The sequence below is a fragment of the Spea bombifrons genome, chromosome 3, assembly GCF_027358695.1.
Source record: "Spea bombifrons isolate aSpeBom1 chromosome 3, aSpeBom1.2.pri, whole genome shotgun sequence".
Lineage (NCBI taxonomy): Eukaryota > Metazoa > Chordata > Amphibia > Anura > Pelobatidae > Spea > Spea bombifrons.
The window spans coordinates 37,444,687-37,462,609 of NC_071089.1; the positions used below are offsets into that span (position 1 = coordinate 37,444,687).

At 42.1% G+C, this 17,923-nt stretch overlaps 1 protein-coding gene across 1 annotated transcript; it reads left to right on the top strand.

Moving 5' to 3' along the window:
- The first annotated feature begins 40 nt into the window (after positions 1-40).
- LOC128484619 (nuclear receptor coactivator 7-like) lies at positions 41-6,196 on the top strand. Its single transcript, XM_053461077.1, has 6 exons — positions 41-955; positions 1,614-1,751; positions 4,137-4,289; positions 4,468-4,563; positions 4,884-4,957; positions 5,498-6,196. The coding sequence occupies exons 1-6, from the start codon at positions 881-883 to the stop codon at positions 5,631-5,633; spliced, it is 672 nt and encodes a 223-aa protein (XP_053317052.1). The 5' UTR covers positions 41-880; the 3' UTR covers positions 5,634-6,196.
- Positions 6,197-17,923: the final 11,727 nt, after the last annotated feature.

Consider the following 17,923-nt stretch of genomic DNA (forward strand, 5'->3'; position numbering starts at 1 on the left):
CTGTGGGCATTAATAGTTAATGCCCACAGTTTCCACATATTTCAGATTTGACGTATGTGGGCAATGTTCTCCAATTATTCAATACATAATGGGGATTATTCCAGCATGAAAATATATGTGGTTACTGCTACAGATAAGAACACTAACTGTGCCAAAAACAACCTGTCTTTGGTTATCTGCATCCATGACTAGGATTGCTGTTCTTGTGTAGATAATTTGTAACCAGTTAATGAATTATAGAAATTTTAGGTCATTCTGGCAAGAAGCATAGGAGCCAGACAACTACCAGCTTAACAATGTATAGGCTTCCCAAAATGATTTTTCCGCATATAATCTAAATGTGGTCGGGTTAACTTGGTTGAACACTATAACCTCTCAAGAGACAGTCATTTTTTAAATTTTGGATAATATTGGCTGCCCTGGTGGTAACACCATTATTTTTAAACATCGTGATCTATAGATGATTTTAGTAATTTGTGCTAATAAACTTTACACCATTACCACGTCTTTCCTTGACATGTTAATGCCTTGACTTTTTACCTTAAACTGTTGGTTGATATTTGATATTAAATGTCAAACAAAGCAATATAAACCCTTTAAAACATCAGCATCTGTAATAATGCTTGAGTAGTATGTGCCAATTTTTTTTTTTTATAAATGGAAGCACAAAAATTCGAAATGTAGTTCACAACCCAAAAGTTGACAAGTTGGTTCCTGTATGAAGCCCTCCTAGTAAGGAAATGAAAAGCTAATTTAGGCAGAGGGAAAGTGAAACTTATTTCCCGTGAGATACACTCTCGCTGATTTAGAAACCACAGGCACGATGTGTGGCTATAAAGGCAGAGCATTCTTAAAGTCATTCAGTTGCTGAACTGTGATCATGAGGAGCCATCAGAAGCCTTTAGAAGTGAAAATCCTGTATAGAGCAGGAACAGACCAGGAACCTTATGTGCAGGTAGACCTTCTTTGGGATACCTTCTGAAATATCATTGTAAACAAATTATAATGTTTCAATTTAAAAAATGCAGAGAAACACGTTAGCATTTAACATTTCATAAGGTGGGAAATAAGTCAACGATGCATTGACGATGCTTGACCCTTCCAATTTCTAAAGTGCAATCTCAAGCTACTACCTCAGTCATTGTGATTGTATCTGTCCACAACTCCAGTTATGGATGGTCATCTATGTGGAAGGCTGTATGTTTGTGTTTGGAATTTTATGTCAATTCTTTGACAAATTCTTTGAACTTAAAGTGTAATATTATGTAGATGTTTTGTTTTCAGATAATATACTTTTTTCTTTGTTTTGATCACTTCATACTGTGCACACAGGTAAGTTGCTAGTGTTACCACCAGAAAGAAATCATGTAAGCACCAGTTTTTTGGAATGCAAAACTTGTTTCTGGACTTGGCACAACCTTACAAGTAAATGTAACAATAGTGACACTCCCAAACTAATAGATGCCTGGAAGCGCAATGATTTTGATAATTGCTTGATTAAAGTAAACAGTTTTGTATATATTTTAATTGCAATATTTTTTACATTTAACTGAGGATTAACATTACACAAGTGGGTTGTAAATTAATCATTCACTCCCGATATTTGCATTTAGATCATAACTGTAGAAGAGGCAAAACGTCGCAAGAGTACTTGCAGTTACAATGATGACGAGGACGAGGAACAAACAGAAGATTTCATGCCTGATTTAAAACATAAGAGTTTACTGTTGGATGATACGCATGTCGAGAAGGTAAGGAGATCTCTACAGTTACAAAGAGATTTTAATCCGGTAAAATGTCCTGAAGAAAACATCTGGGCTTTAAATGGCCAGAATAGTGTGTTTTGGATTTTGAAACCTTACAACATTTGTTATATGAAACTTCAAATTGTGACCTGAATGACAAAATCTGATTGAAATTTTAGAATTTAGCTTTTAAAACAATGCAAGTCCAGTTATTATGAGTTTTGTTTTCTTCAAAAAAAAAAATGTTCCACTCTTACTATGGTAATTTTTCTTTAAAACCCCATAACATTTCAAAATCCTCCTGATATTTTCTTGCCATCCTTAATAGTTCCAACATATTTTTTTGGCTTCCAACAGGGCAGTAAAAGATGAGCGTTTATTAAATCCAAATCCAAATAGGTTCTGCATCTGTCTTCAATAGCCTGTGTAACCTGTCTGTTTTCTTTAACACTATTGCCTGTCCATAAGTATTGTATTCTGAAGGATAGGCTATGTTCAGTCCGTAATGTAATATGCTAAAGCCTATTTGTTTTATACACTATGAAGGCTTAAACCATTCAGGACCTCTAGTTTTGAAGTGGATAAACGCTAAAAAAGGAGTTAAACATTCCTTCTCCTGGGTATCCCAATGCTTTTATGAAACGCCAACCACAGTCTCCTGCAAGAACGTCAGAGCTGGCCCTGCATAATGCATAGTTAAAAGCAGTAGATTTTGTAAAGGTCAATATGCAGGTACAGCGGAGACCTTCTCAATAGAGAAGCTCTCCGATGTTGGCTATTCTTAATGCAAAGTGATATATATCGGGGAGGCAAAATGTTCACCTCTCCTGCAAACGCTTTGTTTAGTAAATACCGTATTTGCTCGATTATAAGACGACCCCCCCCCCCAAAATCTGAATATTAATTTAGGAAAAAAAGAAAAAGCCTGAATATAAGACGACCCTATAGGAAAAAAGTTTTACCAGTAAATGTTAATTCATGTAAACTATGTGAACAATTGTTTGTTAATAAAAGCTATGATTGCGAAAAATATTTTGTTTTTATTTCCTTTTTTTTACAACCTGCCTCCCCAGATATGCACATCTGCCCCCAGGCTTGCCACTCTGCCCCAGAAATGCCTTATTCCCCCTATATGCCACTGTGCCCCATGATATACCTTTTAACCCTCTAAATGCCACTGTGCCCCATGATATGCCTTTTGCCCCCATATGTGCCACTCTGCCTCCAGAATTGCCTTATACCCCTATATGCCACTCTGGCATTTAGGGGGTTAAAAGGCATATTATGGGGCAGAGTGGCATATAGGGAGGTATAAGGTATTTCAGGAGGCAGAGTGGCATATAGGGAGGTATAAGGTATTTCAGGAGGCAGAGTGGCATATAGAGGGTTAAAAGGCATTTCACAGAGCACTCTGCCTCCAGAAATGCCTTATGGCCCCCTTTTAACACTCCCTCCCTACTCCAAACTTACCGGTGCTTCTGAGTCCCGGTGCTTAGTCCGGGCAGCGTGTAGAGCTCTACGCAATTCGCGTACACAATTTCCGCTTGAGCGATTCGCGTAGACAACTTCCGCTGCAGCGGACTCAGAAGCACCGGTAAGTTGGGGGGAAGGATCCAGGTCCCCTGCATCTGAGTCCCCGGTGCTTAGTCCGGGCAGCGTGTAGAGCTCTACGCGAATCGGGTAGAGCTCTACACGCTGCCCAGACTAAGCAGCGGGGACTCAGGTGCATCTGTAAGTTGGGGGGCGGTGCATAACACAGGTAGGATCCAGGTCCCCTGCATCGCTGCGGGGGATCTGGATCTTAGTCTCACAGTCAGACCTATTTGAGGTCTGATTATAAGACGACCCCGATTATAAGACGAGGGGTATTTTTCAGAGCATTTGTAAATGTCTATTAAAAAGAACCCACTCTGTTAGACCATGAAGTTAACTGTAAGACCACCATGAAGTAGGTGAAAAATTTACTCAATGTTTTGTACGTTATCCCCACAATACCAACCGCACTTTACATCATGTGCAATTGATAGCGTATTTGTATTATTAAAAAGTATTGCCCAGTCTAAAAGTGCAATTTTAAAAGAAAAAAAGTTGATATTTGTAGTTGTATGTGTTATTCTTGTTACCCCTCCAGTTAAAATAATAGTTAAAAACAAAAGTTGTTTTTTTTTTTACTCTTGAGTTTGGTTAGTTCTAAAGAACTATTATAATTTTCTCTGTTCATTTATTATTGCCGCAACCTGCTTTTTAGTAAACTGTATACATGAATAACACAATACCGTAATCCTTGCCCTTACATGTACAGGCTAGTGCGGCATGTCAAAGTGAGTATTTCCTGCCCTGTGTCAAGTTTTGTTTCTTCAAAGTGAACTAATCATTGTTTCCTGCTTTCAGCTGGCACATCGCCTGCCTGCAAGGGTTCAAGGCTACCCCTGGCATCTCGTGTACAGTACACAGAAGCACGGAACTAGTCTGAAGACTCTTTATAGAAATCTCTCCTCTCTTGACAGCCCTGTCCTGCTAGTTGTTAAAGACATGGACAACCAGGTATGGGTACACCTAAAGTGCTCATTTTAATAATAAAACATTGTCTGGAACCAATGTGAGTTTATGGGAGAAAATATGGATAAACCCCACTTTGGTCAACCCCCTTTGTTCCAACATGTTGTTGTTTTTTGAGATTTTTTATTTTGTGAAAAACATTTAAAAAAATTTCTTTCCAAAGGTATTTGGGGTATATGCAACACATCCATTCAGGCTTAGTGATCACTATTATGGCACAGGAGAAACCTTCTTGTTCACATTTAATCCTGATTTCAAGGCAAGTCTTTCTGAGTTTGTTTTTTTAGCTTGTGTGTATGTGTGTATGAGCGCCCCAGTACTCTATATTTGCCTCTCTATGCACACCCAACGGTTGTGACAAAGATTTAATACACTATCCATTTAACATGTCATGAGTGAAGCATTTTTTTCGGCATATCCTCAAAAATGTGGCTACTACTCTCCCTTTGAGGAAGAGACATTGAAACCCAAGTTGGTACAATAGAATAGTAGGCATCCTTAATACTTTTGACCGCTGCTACACTATTATGTAAAATTAAAAAGCTTTGCTTTAATGCGTGTGGGGTCTTCCTTTCATAGGTTTTCAAGTGGAGTGGAGAAAATTCTTATTTCATCAGTGGAGATACAAATTCTTTGGACATAGGGGGTGGAGGGTGAGTAAGGCGTGATTTTCCAAATAAATACTTCCCCTTTGTTTTTTGCATACAATCTCAGATGTCCAAAATGTCAGTATATCCAGGTTCCGCGGAAGCTGATTTCCTATGGCTGAATAATACCATAGCCCTTAAAGTGTATATAATCAAAGCTGGAACATTTCATGTCAAATCTACCTAATTGAATTTTAAATGGTTTGTTCATTCATTCACTGTTTTTCCCAGCATCTGGTTGTTCATACACAACCCAGTGCACATTTTATGAAAAGCTCTATAGGCACAGGTTGCTAGTATAATATATTAGATTGTGTGAAAACTATTGCCGTTTAAAAAGTTACATGGGGCTCCTAAAACTTGGGTTTTAAGTGGCTTGATGGTGGCTGTGATCGTTATCAGTAACATCATATAATTTTAAGATGCTATCAAGAACCAGAAGACTACTTGGGAAACCATGCATTTTATTCATTGTTAAAAGTGTTCTCTTGTGCTGTATACTTTTTTCCTATATTTATATTTTAATGGGATGTATTGTTTCCACAGGGGTCGGTTTGGTTTGTGGCTTGACTCTGATTTATATCACGGAAGAAGTAACTCTTGTAGCACCTTCAACAATGACATCTTGTCCAAGAAGGAGGACTTCATTGTGCAAGACATAGAAGTCTGGGCATTTGAATAAAATTACGTCAGTCATTTCTCTGAAGGAGAAGGCAAGCAAAAATATGCCCCATGATTTATGAAGGCAGCACCTTGAAGACCACAACCACATTTCAGTTCCTTGGGCTCGTCCTAATATATATATAATCTTTGAAAGTTTATGCAATGCAGTGATGTCAAAGGACGTACTTAACGCAGTTTGTGCTGCATGTGGTCAGAGCATATAGTGGGTGTTTTAAATGCTCGGTATAGATGGTTGTTTCAGATCCATGCATCATATGAATTATGTATTGATCACACTTGATGCATTATGGGCAAATGACTCTGGAAGTTATGCATCATCCTTGTGGCTAAGGCACTAGATACAATGGGTGAAGCTTGTCTCTAATAACAAAAGGGAGACCCTCTTGTACGTTTCTGTTAATCTATTGAGTAGTATAATTGACATAATCTAGACAAACTTTACAAAGCACTTGGATTTAAATTGTTTTATAATGGAAACCATACAAATTCACAGATAATTTTTTTTGGTTCGGAAATAGTAGCACTACAAAAGCAATTGCTTTAAAACTAAATAAGCCTAATGTTGTCTTATCCACGTCAAACCAAAATGTACATGTTAAAATAACCCCCCCCCCCACAAAATGGCATGAAAGCAGAATGGTTTATATTTTTAAGGTTGTATTTTTCCTCTGTATTCTGTGTTTTATAATTCTGTTCTATGAAGTTTAAAATTGGCTAAAAGAATGTCAGAACGATAGAAGAGAAAGTTACTGGAAATTAAGAACTAGAAATTGGTTCATAATGTTTTCTTGCTGCATGAGTTGATGTACTTTATGGCGAAGCGCAGGTCGTTTCTGCAGTTGGACTCAGTTTTATTTTTGTACATTTTTTTTTAAGTTACTTGGTTTAGTTCTTAAAAGTGATCTTAATAACTGTTTTATTCAAACTATGGAAGTTGGAGTGATCTGTATATGGTTCCAGAAAATATATAAATTAGAATACCCCCCTCCACGCACACAATTTGTCTGAACTACTGGAAGGAAATGAGGTGAATTGCTCTTGTAATAAAGTAAATATTTTAAAAATTTAACATTTGCTTTATCATTTATTTTATGTACTAAATTGTGTTTTTTCTAGATTGGTCTTTCTCACAAATAGACTAAAGCATACAAGGGGCAAAATACTCGCAGCTAAAAAAAAATATTTATTTTTTCCTTTAGAGTACAACAAATATGGCAATTTTAATGAATACCCCCCCAACATTTTTAGAACATCATGATCCCAATAGTTGAGGGTGCAGAGAAGTAAAGAATAAACTGAATTCCTATTGTGCAGTAAATAACAGAGTACATCTGTCACACAAAAGTATAAATATGCAGAGCTATGTTTACAAACCCTGCCAAGGGTGAAGAATTTCTCACTTATTGCTCAAAGGACAGAAATTCTAATACTGATTGTGTTCCACAGAAACTACATCTACGGCTTCCTGTGGTCTCCTTGTCTTTCATTTTTACAGTTTGTTGACACCATGAGAGAAGCTGGACCTGACAGACAGGATCCTGATTATTTTTATAATACACTCAGTTCCCCCATTGGCAATATAGCATCTGCCTCCATATTTTGTATTTTTTTACTTCAGACATTAGACAGCTGATTTGCTATGCATTCAATTAACTCTATAAAAGCGCTACCCATGTTACATGAGATACTAACTTGGTGCATTGTTTTCTCTAGTCAGTGGAGACCCTAGGAACAATAAATGGGCGCATAAAATACCACAGTCGAAACGGCTGGGAGAGGCACTAACAATTTCCATCACTAAATCATTCCACTAAAAAACTCAATAAATAAATAAAAATAAGATGTCAAAATACCAAAGTAATGCCGTATGCAAAGATACCTTTTTTGTTATTGGGCTAACATACAGTGAAGGAAAAAATCATTTGATCCCCTGCTGGTTTTGTACGTTTGCCCACTGACAAAGACATGATCGGTCTATAATTTGGTGGGTTTATTTGAACAGTGAGAGACAGAAAAACAACAAAAAAAATCCAGAATAACGAATTTCAAATAAATAGGCCCGGGCATTTAAACCTGAGCAGCCCATATTTATTTATTTATTTATTTATTGTTAAAGCCCACCCTTCATGTACCATCTTTGCATTTAATCATTCAGACAAATCATTAACACATTCATTAATGCAGTCTCACAAATCATTCAAGCAATTCATCCTCACATGAATTCATTCATACGCATTCACACTACCTCCTCTCTTCATCTTATCTGCCCCTTCTCACTATGTTCCCCCTTTTCACTATCTACCCCCTTCCCCACTTCTCAATATGTACCGCCTCTATCTATCCCCTTTCTCACTATCTAACCCCCCTCTGCCCCTTCTCACTGCACCCCCCTCCCTCACCCTACTTACCTTGTTGCCGGAGCAAGCAGCAACTGCGACCGCGCCCGCGCCTATGGCAGGGCAGGATTGACTTAGGGGCTGATGGAGCTGTGGCTCCAGACCCCCACCTTAAAATAAGCCCAATCAGGACCGGACTGACTGGTCCTATATGGCCACATTCACCTAGAGCCCCTTAAGCCCGCCGCAACTACCCCCTCCTAACTATCTACCCTCTCCCTCTTTGAAGTTCACTTACCTTTCAGGAGTCCTGCGGTGGGGGTGCAAGGCCTCTGCCTCCCAGCTCTGCCACTGTATGGAACAGTATAGAGTGATGGGAGTTATGATGTACTTTTAGAGCATAATTAGATCATGAAAAAGACATTGGAAATGGTACAGCATAACACCGATCACTCTCACACACTTACCAATCCACACATATACCAATCCACACACAAATACCAATCCACACACATATACTAATCCACACATATATACCAAACCACACACGTATACAAATCCACACACATATACCAATCCACACACACATACCAATCCACACATATATACCAATCCACACATATATACCAATCCACACACATATACCAATCCACACATATACACCAAACCACACATATATACCAAACCACACATATATACCAAACCACACATATATACCAAACCACACATATATACCAATCCACACATATACACCAATCCACACATATACACCAATCCACACATATACACCAATCCACAAATATACACCAATCCACACATATATACCAATCAACACATATATACTAATCCACACATATACCAATCCACACATATATACTAATCCACACATATATACTAATCCACACATATACCAATCCACTCTCACTTAATGCTTTCCTACCTTTCCTTTCTTCTTTCACCTTCTTTTCCTCTTCTTCAGTTCTTCTGTCTTCTTCCGGGTCAGAGGGCATGGACAGCGGTGGGCGCGGCTTCAGTGCTGTGCGCCGGGATCTGACAACAAACCCCGGCGCACAGCAGCTGTTGCCGCGCGGATCACAAGGGAGCGGTATGGGAGGTCTTTAACAGACCTCCGGCTCCCTTGAGTGATTTTAAGCCAGGTTGAACCCGGCTTAAAATCACTCAAGGGAGCCGGAGGTCTGTTAAAGACCTCCGATACCGCTCCCTTGCGAGCCTGCTCCTCCAGCGGCGGACATTACTGTCCGGCTCTGGAGGGGTGCCGGGTGCTGCAAGTTGGCACCCCCTGATGAGCGACACCCGGTGCGGACCGCCCCCAGCCGCCGCCCCCTGGAGTGTGGCGCCCTGTGCGGTCGCACACCCCAAAGGTCGGCCCTGCCCTAAGGGGCCGGGAAGCCCCCACCAGGGCCGGCCTTAGGGGTTGTGACGGGACCGACCTGTACCCCGACTGGGTACTCCCGCCTAACGTTGCTTCCTCCTGCCGGGACACCAACAATTAGCCCCTTCAGCGCCAGGCAGAACCAGCGTTGTAGATAGAAGGGGGGCTTCGCTGCACCGGAGCTACCTTGGCACTGTGGCTAGCCGAAGCTTAGCTACACAGCGTGGTTATTGTCCTGAAAAGGACAATACAGGATCATATCAGCCCACCCCAAGCATCAGGCAACACTCATGTTGAGGTGAAAACAGGAACTCTCTTTATTACAAACACACAGAACTTATATACAATCTCCATTCACTGTGCACCAAACCCAACCCCCACAAATCCCATCAGTATACAGGGGATGTATCAGGTGAGGGGATTAAGGGATACAATGGGTTCCCCCACCTGTGTTATCCCCCCCTGTAGTGCGGGTGCCGTCTGGGCAGATAGGGCTGTGCTGGCTGATTAAGAGCCCCAGCCAGATTATAGGATCGTCTCTTTGAAGGCCGGAGCTGCAGCCACATTCAAACCGGGTACACATAAATATAATAATAATAATAACAGTGAAGACCAGACAGGGTTCGTCACAGGGGTCTGCGGCCGCACAGGGTTTAAATTAAAACATCGGGGTTTTTTTTTTCAACTTTATTTAACATCCTCCACCGATGTTTTAATTTAAACCCTGTGTGGCCGCAGACCCGTAAGGCCGGCCTTGGTGGGGACTTCCCGGCCCCTTAGAGTGGCGGACCCGGTCGCAGTTGCGGCGGGCTTAAGGGGCAGGTGCCCCTTATGCCCTGCGCTAATGCGGCCGTAGGTAGGGTAGGGGCCTGGAGCTGCAGCTCCATCAGCCCCTAAGTCAATGCGGCCCTGCCGTGGCCCGGCCCACCGGGCAAATGCCCGGTGTGCCCGATGGCCAGTCCGGGCCTGCCCATCTATAACCTATTTTCAATGCCCTGGCTGAGGAAAGGAGGTTCTCACCCAAGATTTAACAGTACATGGCCTATCCATCATCCCTTTGATGCGGTGAAGTTGTCCTTCCCCTTAGCAGAAAAACACCCCCAAAGCATGTTTCCACCTCCATGTTTGACGGTGAGGATAGTGTTCTTGGGGTCCTAGGCAGCATTCCTCCTCCTCCAAACACGGTGAGTTGATGACACATTGATCGATTTTGGTCTCATCTGACCACAATGCTTTCACCCCATTCTCCTCTGAATCATTCAGATGTTTCTTGAGCAGGAGGACCTTGCGGGCGCTGCAGGACTTTCTTGGTGACTATGGTCCCAGCTGCCTTGAGATCATCGACAAGATCCTCCCGTGTAGTTCTGGGCTAATTCCTCACCATTCTCATGATCATTGAAACTCCACAAGGTGCGCCCCAGGCCGCGGGAGACTGGCGGTTACCGTATTTGCTCGATTATAAGACGAGTTTTTTTCCAGAGAAAATGCTCTGAAAAATACCCCTCGTCTTATAATCGGGGTTGTCTTATAATCAGACCTCAAATAGGTCTGACTATAAGACTAAGATCCAGATCCCCCGCAGCGATGCAGGGAACCTGGATCCTCCTGTGTTATCCCCCGCCAACTTACCGGTGCTTCTGAGTCCCCGGTGCTTAGTCCGGGCAGCGTGTAGAGCTCTACACGATTCACGTAGACCACTTACGCTGCAGCCGAGAGGAGGTGTGGTTAGCAGCGGGGGTTGTCTGCGTCCATCGCGCAGACCTTCCCCGGCTGTCAGAGATCAGAGTTCCCCGCACCGGGGCGGCCGGGGAACTCTAACAGCCGGGGAAGTTTGGAGGAGGGAGGGGGGGAGTGTCAAATGGGGGGCATAAGGCATTTCTGGAGGCAGAGTGCTCTATGAAATGCATTTTAACCCTCTATACGCCACTCTGCCTCCTGAAATTCCTTATACCTCCCTATATGCCACTCTGCCCCATAATATGCCTTTTAACCCCCTAAATGCCAGAGTGGCATATAGGGGTATAAGGCAATTCTGGAGGCAGAGTGGCACATAGGGGGTCAAAAGGCAAATCATGGGTCACAGAGGCATATAGAGGGTTAAAAGGTATATCATGGGGCACAGTGGCATTTAGAGAGTTAAAAGGCATATCATGGGGCACAGTGGCATATAGGGGGAATAAGGCATTTCTGGGGCAGAGTGGCAAGCCTGGGGGCAGATGTGGATAACTGGGGGGGGTCAGGTTGAAAAAAAGGAAATAAAAACAAAATATTTTTCTCAATCATAGCTTTTATTAAAAAAAAATGTTCACATAGTTTACATGAATTAACATTTACTGGTAAAACCTTTTTCCAATAGGTTCGTCTTATATTCAGGCTTTTTCTTTTTTTTTCATAAATTAATATTCAGATTTTGGGGGGTCGTCTTAAAATCGAGCAAATACGGTATTTTGTGTTTCTTCCATTTGGGAATTATCGCACCAGCTGTTGTCACCTTCTCACCAAGCTGCTTGGCGATGGTCTTGTAGCCCATTCCAGCCTTGTGTAGGTCTACAATCTTGTCCCTGACATCCTTGGACAGCTCTTTGGCTTTAGCCATGGGGAGAGTTTGGAATCTGATTGATGGATTGCTTCTGTGGACAGGTGTCTTTAATACAAGTAATAAACTGAGATTAGGAGCACTCCCTTTAGTAAAGTAGATTGGATTAGCCGTTTTAGTACAGTAGGCAAGATGCGAATATACCAGAGTACTGCAGTATGCAATGATACTTGTAGTATATATATATATACTTAATACTTAAAAGACAAGCTTTGGAGAGTTTTCCCTCTCTTCCTCAGGTATTGCTTCAGACCTGAGAAAGAGACGAAAACTTTTGAAAGCTTTTCTGTAAAGTCTAAAACTCAGGAAAAAAACAGTACTATGGGGGTTATTCAAAGAGCGCAGGTGTTTGCCAAAGTTGCAAACACTGGTGACAAATTTTGGCATTTCAAAAAGAGAAATTCAAACAATGGCAAGATATGATTCATCCCTGATATGGCTTTTTTGTGAAGTTTGTCGCCTTTGCAACAACATCAATTTTCACCATTGTTTGCTACTTTGACAGGGCTCTGTAAATATTCACCTACTTTAATTTGTCATGGAGTCTGTCAGGGTAAAAGGCTCCCTGTGTATCATGGAGTCTGTCAGGGTAAAAGGCTCTCTTTGGTTCATGCAGTCTGTCAGGGTATATGATTCCCTTTATGCAGAGGAGGGTTGGCAGCCTAAGGCCTTGGGGGCAAGTCTAGTCAAGTGGCCCATCGCACCATGGAATCAGCCCACCATCCATGCCCATGATTTTTTTAACACATATTGATGTAATGTGATGGGGTTGGGAGTAGAGGACTGCATTGGGAGGCGGGCCAAAAAACTTGCGGGCGTGAGCGGTCTTGCTGGGGTTGCGGGCGGGAGTGGCCGGTCAGGCACTGTACCTGCGGGTCCCGATAATCCCGCGCAGTCCCGCAAGGCTGCCTTCTCGCTGCTCCCTTACAGTGGCTCTTGCTCAGGAACTAAACAGAGTCGCATGATGTGATGTCACTTCTGGGCAGAGCAAGAGAAAGAGACGCTGTGAGGGAGCAACTCGAGGGTAGCCTTGCAGGACTGCGTGGGAAATCTAAAATTCAGGTAAGGAGGTGGGCGTGATTGGCCACAAATGTGGCGGGAGTGGAACACCCACATTGCGGGAGCGGGCGGGATTGGGCGAAAAATCAGCAGGAGCGGGATTAAAAAAGCAGTCCCGCGCAGGGCTCTAGTTGGGAGTACATCAGTACACTAAAAAATAGTCATCACACACGGGATGCCTGAAGTCACATGTTACTGCGATTAATCATTTTTTTTATAAAATATGCAGATGGAAACAGCTTAAATAACACAAAACCTTTACTTTTTCTCTCACTGATTTCTGAGCCTAGAAAGTTTTATCATCTGAAGTGACTACAAATTCAGGAGGGCTTTTTATCTCTGGATAGGTAAAAATTAAATAGTTCTATTTATTTCTACAGTAAGTAAAGTGCCAGGATGACCAAACACACAAATACCAGGACAGCCTCTGCCACACCGACACCCAAACAAAGTCTTCTTATGGGGACGTGTCACACCAGGTGTTACCAGGGTTACTTTACATAACATTGTCTTCAATTAACTTTATTGATTGAGAAGAGAGAGACCAGGACTGATGGAGGAAATTATGCCTCCAGTTGGTGTGTCTAATTCTGGACACAACTTACTTTTTATAATAAATAATTAGAAACCCCAAAACAAGTTATTTCTATTAATATCTTAAATGGGAAAATGTAATCTTTGGTTGAAGACGGTGTTATGAAGGGACAACCTCGGTGAGCTTCTCTTTCAACAGAAGCTGAGCTGACCCTTCATTATGCATAGTTAAATCACAGAGAAATCATGAATGTCCCCTATCTACCCCAGAAATATTTGGCTAACGACAGAGAGAGAGAGGAGCAATTCTCAATGGGCACAATCTTATTCTGGCCGATACATATTCCCGAAAAAAGGAAATCCAAAAAAAAAAGCTCAGAAAGGACACAGTTGAGGTGTAAATGCCCTCTGAAGCCCTGATTTCTCCAGGGTGGTCAGAGGCAGAACTGCATGTAAAACACAGAAAAGGCTTCAGCCATATTTCTAATTCACCACATTATAGAGATCAGGACCGACGGAAATTGCACCTGGGAAACAGGACAGGGTTGCTTGGAAATCATGACTGCCCCATCAAAACTGTGACTGTTGGGAGGTATGAAAAAGTGGCTCCCTCATTTGGCTCTGCCTGGAAAATCATTGTGGCCACCATTTCCATCACGCAGCGTATATACATTAATCCGCCTGTATGTTATAGAAAACCGGCATTTCTTCTGCAGAATAATAATATTTCAGATCAAATTACAACCGTGTATAGCGAGTGCAGAATAACAGGGCATATATTCATTCAAATCTTATTTGGCCTGATATTAACCCACTGAACGTGGTTATTTAATTATTTCATGCATATGTTAACTATATACACTGTATAATGAGCACGTTTTCTGTAAATCGCTCATGGGAAGCTGGAATCCCAGCTGGACTTTTTTGTGACAGTGGGGCATTATTCAAATATATATATATATTTATTATTTTATTTTATTTATCACACTGTGATTAGTGAGCTGAGCTCCATTGACCTGCATTCAACCTGCAGGGTTGATCGCTTCCTAAGCACTGTTTTAGCCGGCCAAAGATGATCGGTTTGGCTGCGGCCATTTTTTCCGGGAGAGGGCTTTCCACGGCCAGCAGGGCCGTCCCTACCATGGAGCAGAGTGGGGCAATTGCTCCAGACGGCACTTTTGAGGAGGCGGCACTTTGCCGCCCCAAGCGCCTTTTTTTTTTAAGCGGAGGAGAGAGAGGGGTGCCGAGTGGTTTCCGCTTACCAAGTTGTCAGTACCCGCTCAGCGCCCCTCTCTCTCCTCTGCGAGCCCTCTAGCTCGGTCTCGGTGCCGGCTTGTAATGCTGAGCGCCGGAAGATGACGTCATTTCCGGCGCTCAGCAGTAATGCAGCGTGCACCGTGTCAGAGCAGGGAGACTCGCCACAGGACTGCTGCGAGGTAAGTGACGTACAAAGGAGGGGGGTAGAGTAGATAATAAGAAGGGTAGATAATGACCGGCAGCGGCATTTTAAACTTCGCCCCAGGCGGCATAATGTCTTGGGCCGGCCCTGACGGCCAGCCTCACTTGTGAGGCTTCTGTGGATCCTGCAAAGCCGCGGATCGTGCATCGTGACCCTGTACATGTACTGGCTTTGTTGCAAAGGGGTTAATCTTTACTGCTGATGTGCAAACCTTTGTGTAGTAGCATTATGTAAACATTGCAGCAAATAAATGGTGGTTTTGCGACACCATGGCTGTGATGTGGGACGCTATTACTATTATGCTGTGTTAAGGCCATGTTATTTTCCATTTTGAATGTGACAACTCTAAAACGTCTCGGCATAGCTCTGCCCTTAACCACATGCCCTAAAACGAATGTGTCCATCGCTGGCCATTTGGAATGTTGAGAGGTATGGAGCTATGTCTGTGAAGTTATCCCTGTATTCAAGTGGATATACCTCTGACAAATTCAAGTCAATCACAGCGTTAGGAAGCACTTTCAGGACTGTTCCCTGCCTTAGGCAAGCACTTCGCCTTGTTTCAGGTTTATTGCTGCTGTTGTAATCTGGAGAGGAGGGCTGTGCTTTTGCAATATGATTGGCTGTTTAAGTGCATGTGACTTCTTACTGTCAATCAGTTAATGCCACTGCATATGCTCCATGTCAGTCTGACCCAAGCAGAAGAGCTGAAAAGGAAGTTGTTGCAGCATGATCTGTTACATCTGTCTCTGAAATCCGAACACAACACAGAGTGAAACCTGGTATGTTCTGCAACTGCACATACATGTGTGAGACGATTTGATTTTTGTATTTGTGGGGAAATAGAGGTCATTTTGTCGATTCTTGCAGCATATAAACAGAGTTTAGCATAAAGAACAACCTGACTGGATTAAAAAAAAAAATTAATGATGATTTGGTACTTTCTTGATGCTATCAAGTTTTAGGCAAGAGAGAAAAAGAAAGGACTGACAAGGATCAGAACCGAGGGCAAGTCCAAGTGACCCATATATATATACACTAGGACAGATCATACTAGGATGACAACATACCAACGGAACATCATACTGACATACTGACCAAAAGGTGCATAGAAAACCAATAATAAAAGTTCATGAAAGCTTCAGTTAGAAGCAAGTACTGCCTACGTTTCTGGTTACTCTGGAGACCTCTAGTGGATATATGTGAAATTGCAGCATACATAAGAAAATGTTCTGGTAGTGACTCTAAATCTTTTAAATCGGAGAGAGAATTATAATGCCCTTTAAAGACAAAACACATCCGCACAACAAAATCAAAATACAGAACACAACATTACCTGTAAAGCAGAGACGGGAGTTGGCACACTAAAAAAATTGGACACAATGATTTTGGGTACTGCTTCATAAATGCTCTATATGGACAAAAGTATTGGGACATCTAACCATTACACCAACAGGGTCTTTTATCACATTGCATTCTAAATACAAAGACATTAATATTTAGTTGGCGCCCCTTCGCAGCTATAACAGGTTCCACTCTTCTGTGTTTCTGTGGGAATTTTTGCCCATTCATCCAGTAGAGCATTTGTGAGGACAGGCACTGATGTTGGATGAGAAGGCCTGGCTCACAATCTCCGTTCATATTCATCCCAAAAGTGTCCCCGAAGAAACACTCCAAAATATTTTGGAAAGCCTTCCCAGAAGAGTGGAAGCTGTTACAGTTGCAAAGGAGAGCCAACTACAAATTAATGTCTATATATATTTAGAATGCAATGTTAGAAAAGTCCATGTTTGCGTAATGGCCAGGAGCCCCAGTACTTTTGTGTAATGTTATTGTATATACTCAGAGCCGCCCCTAGGGGGAAGCCCTCAGAGGGCTCCAACTGTCTTACTCACCTTGAGCACTAATGCATTGTTGTCTATAATATTTTACCTAGGTATGCCAAACAACTGAGTAACCTTGATTTTAGCAAGCCTATGAAAAGTTAACTTCTGAGAAGAATATCAAAATGAGTGATTTGCGAAAAAAACGCAACATACAAGAAACAAGTAATGTAAACAGCCTAAAAGGGACATGGCAAACCTGGGCTAAAGACCATCTGGAGTATCAGAAGAAAAACCCATTCAGCTCCAGCAATGTCTGCCAGCCAGGTGCTCTCCATCTGGACCCACACCATTCAGAGTATGGTCATCCAAAAGCAGGTTCACTTACAGAACAGAGAGGAAAAGATGCACACAGGCACCTGGGGAGGGAACTGGAGGAGTTGTGCATGATCATAAGGAACATTGGCATGTGTAGAGAAGATGGACAAACCAGAGTCACATTTGGGAAACTGTTTGAAACATATGTGACAATTTCTAACAAATTAGTTGGGGTTCTACTAAGAGGTCGGAAGCACGGATTGCTACAGTTTGAGGGAGAAATGCTGTGGCAAGGTAGAGATGACCATGTTATTATAACACTGACAGACTCATTTTGAGGGTTGTGAAGTACTTAAAACCAGAGGTGTCACCAGCCCCTGCAAGATTGGCCTCCATTGAAAGTGTTTTTTACACAGAGCTCCCATAGCAGAAAAGAGCCACAGAATGGAGCCATCTACTTCACATTTGTAAATCACACATTTGTCCAGACCCTATGGCTAGCAAATAGGGACATACTTTAAAAACACAGTAGGAAATCAGGGGGTCATATACCGTATTTTGCACAAATATTTCTTAATGCAGAATGCAGTACTTTTGAGCGAAATTGCTGACTTTTCTGAATTTGGTCATCCTATCTTAAACCGAAGAGACACACCACCTAGGTTTGTTGTTTGTTTATCTGTAGGACCTAACATCTATGTCACTTGCAATGGCATTTCATGTATGTGAATCGGTATTTCATATTATCCATGCAGTTCATGCCAAACCTTATG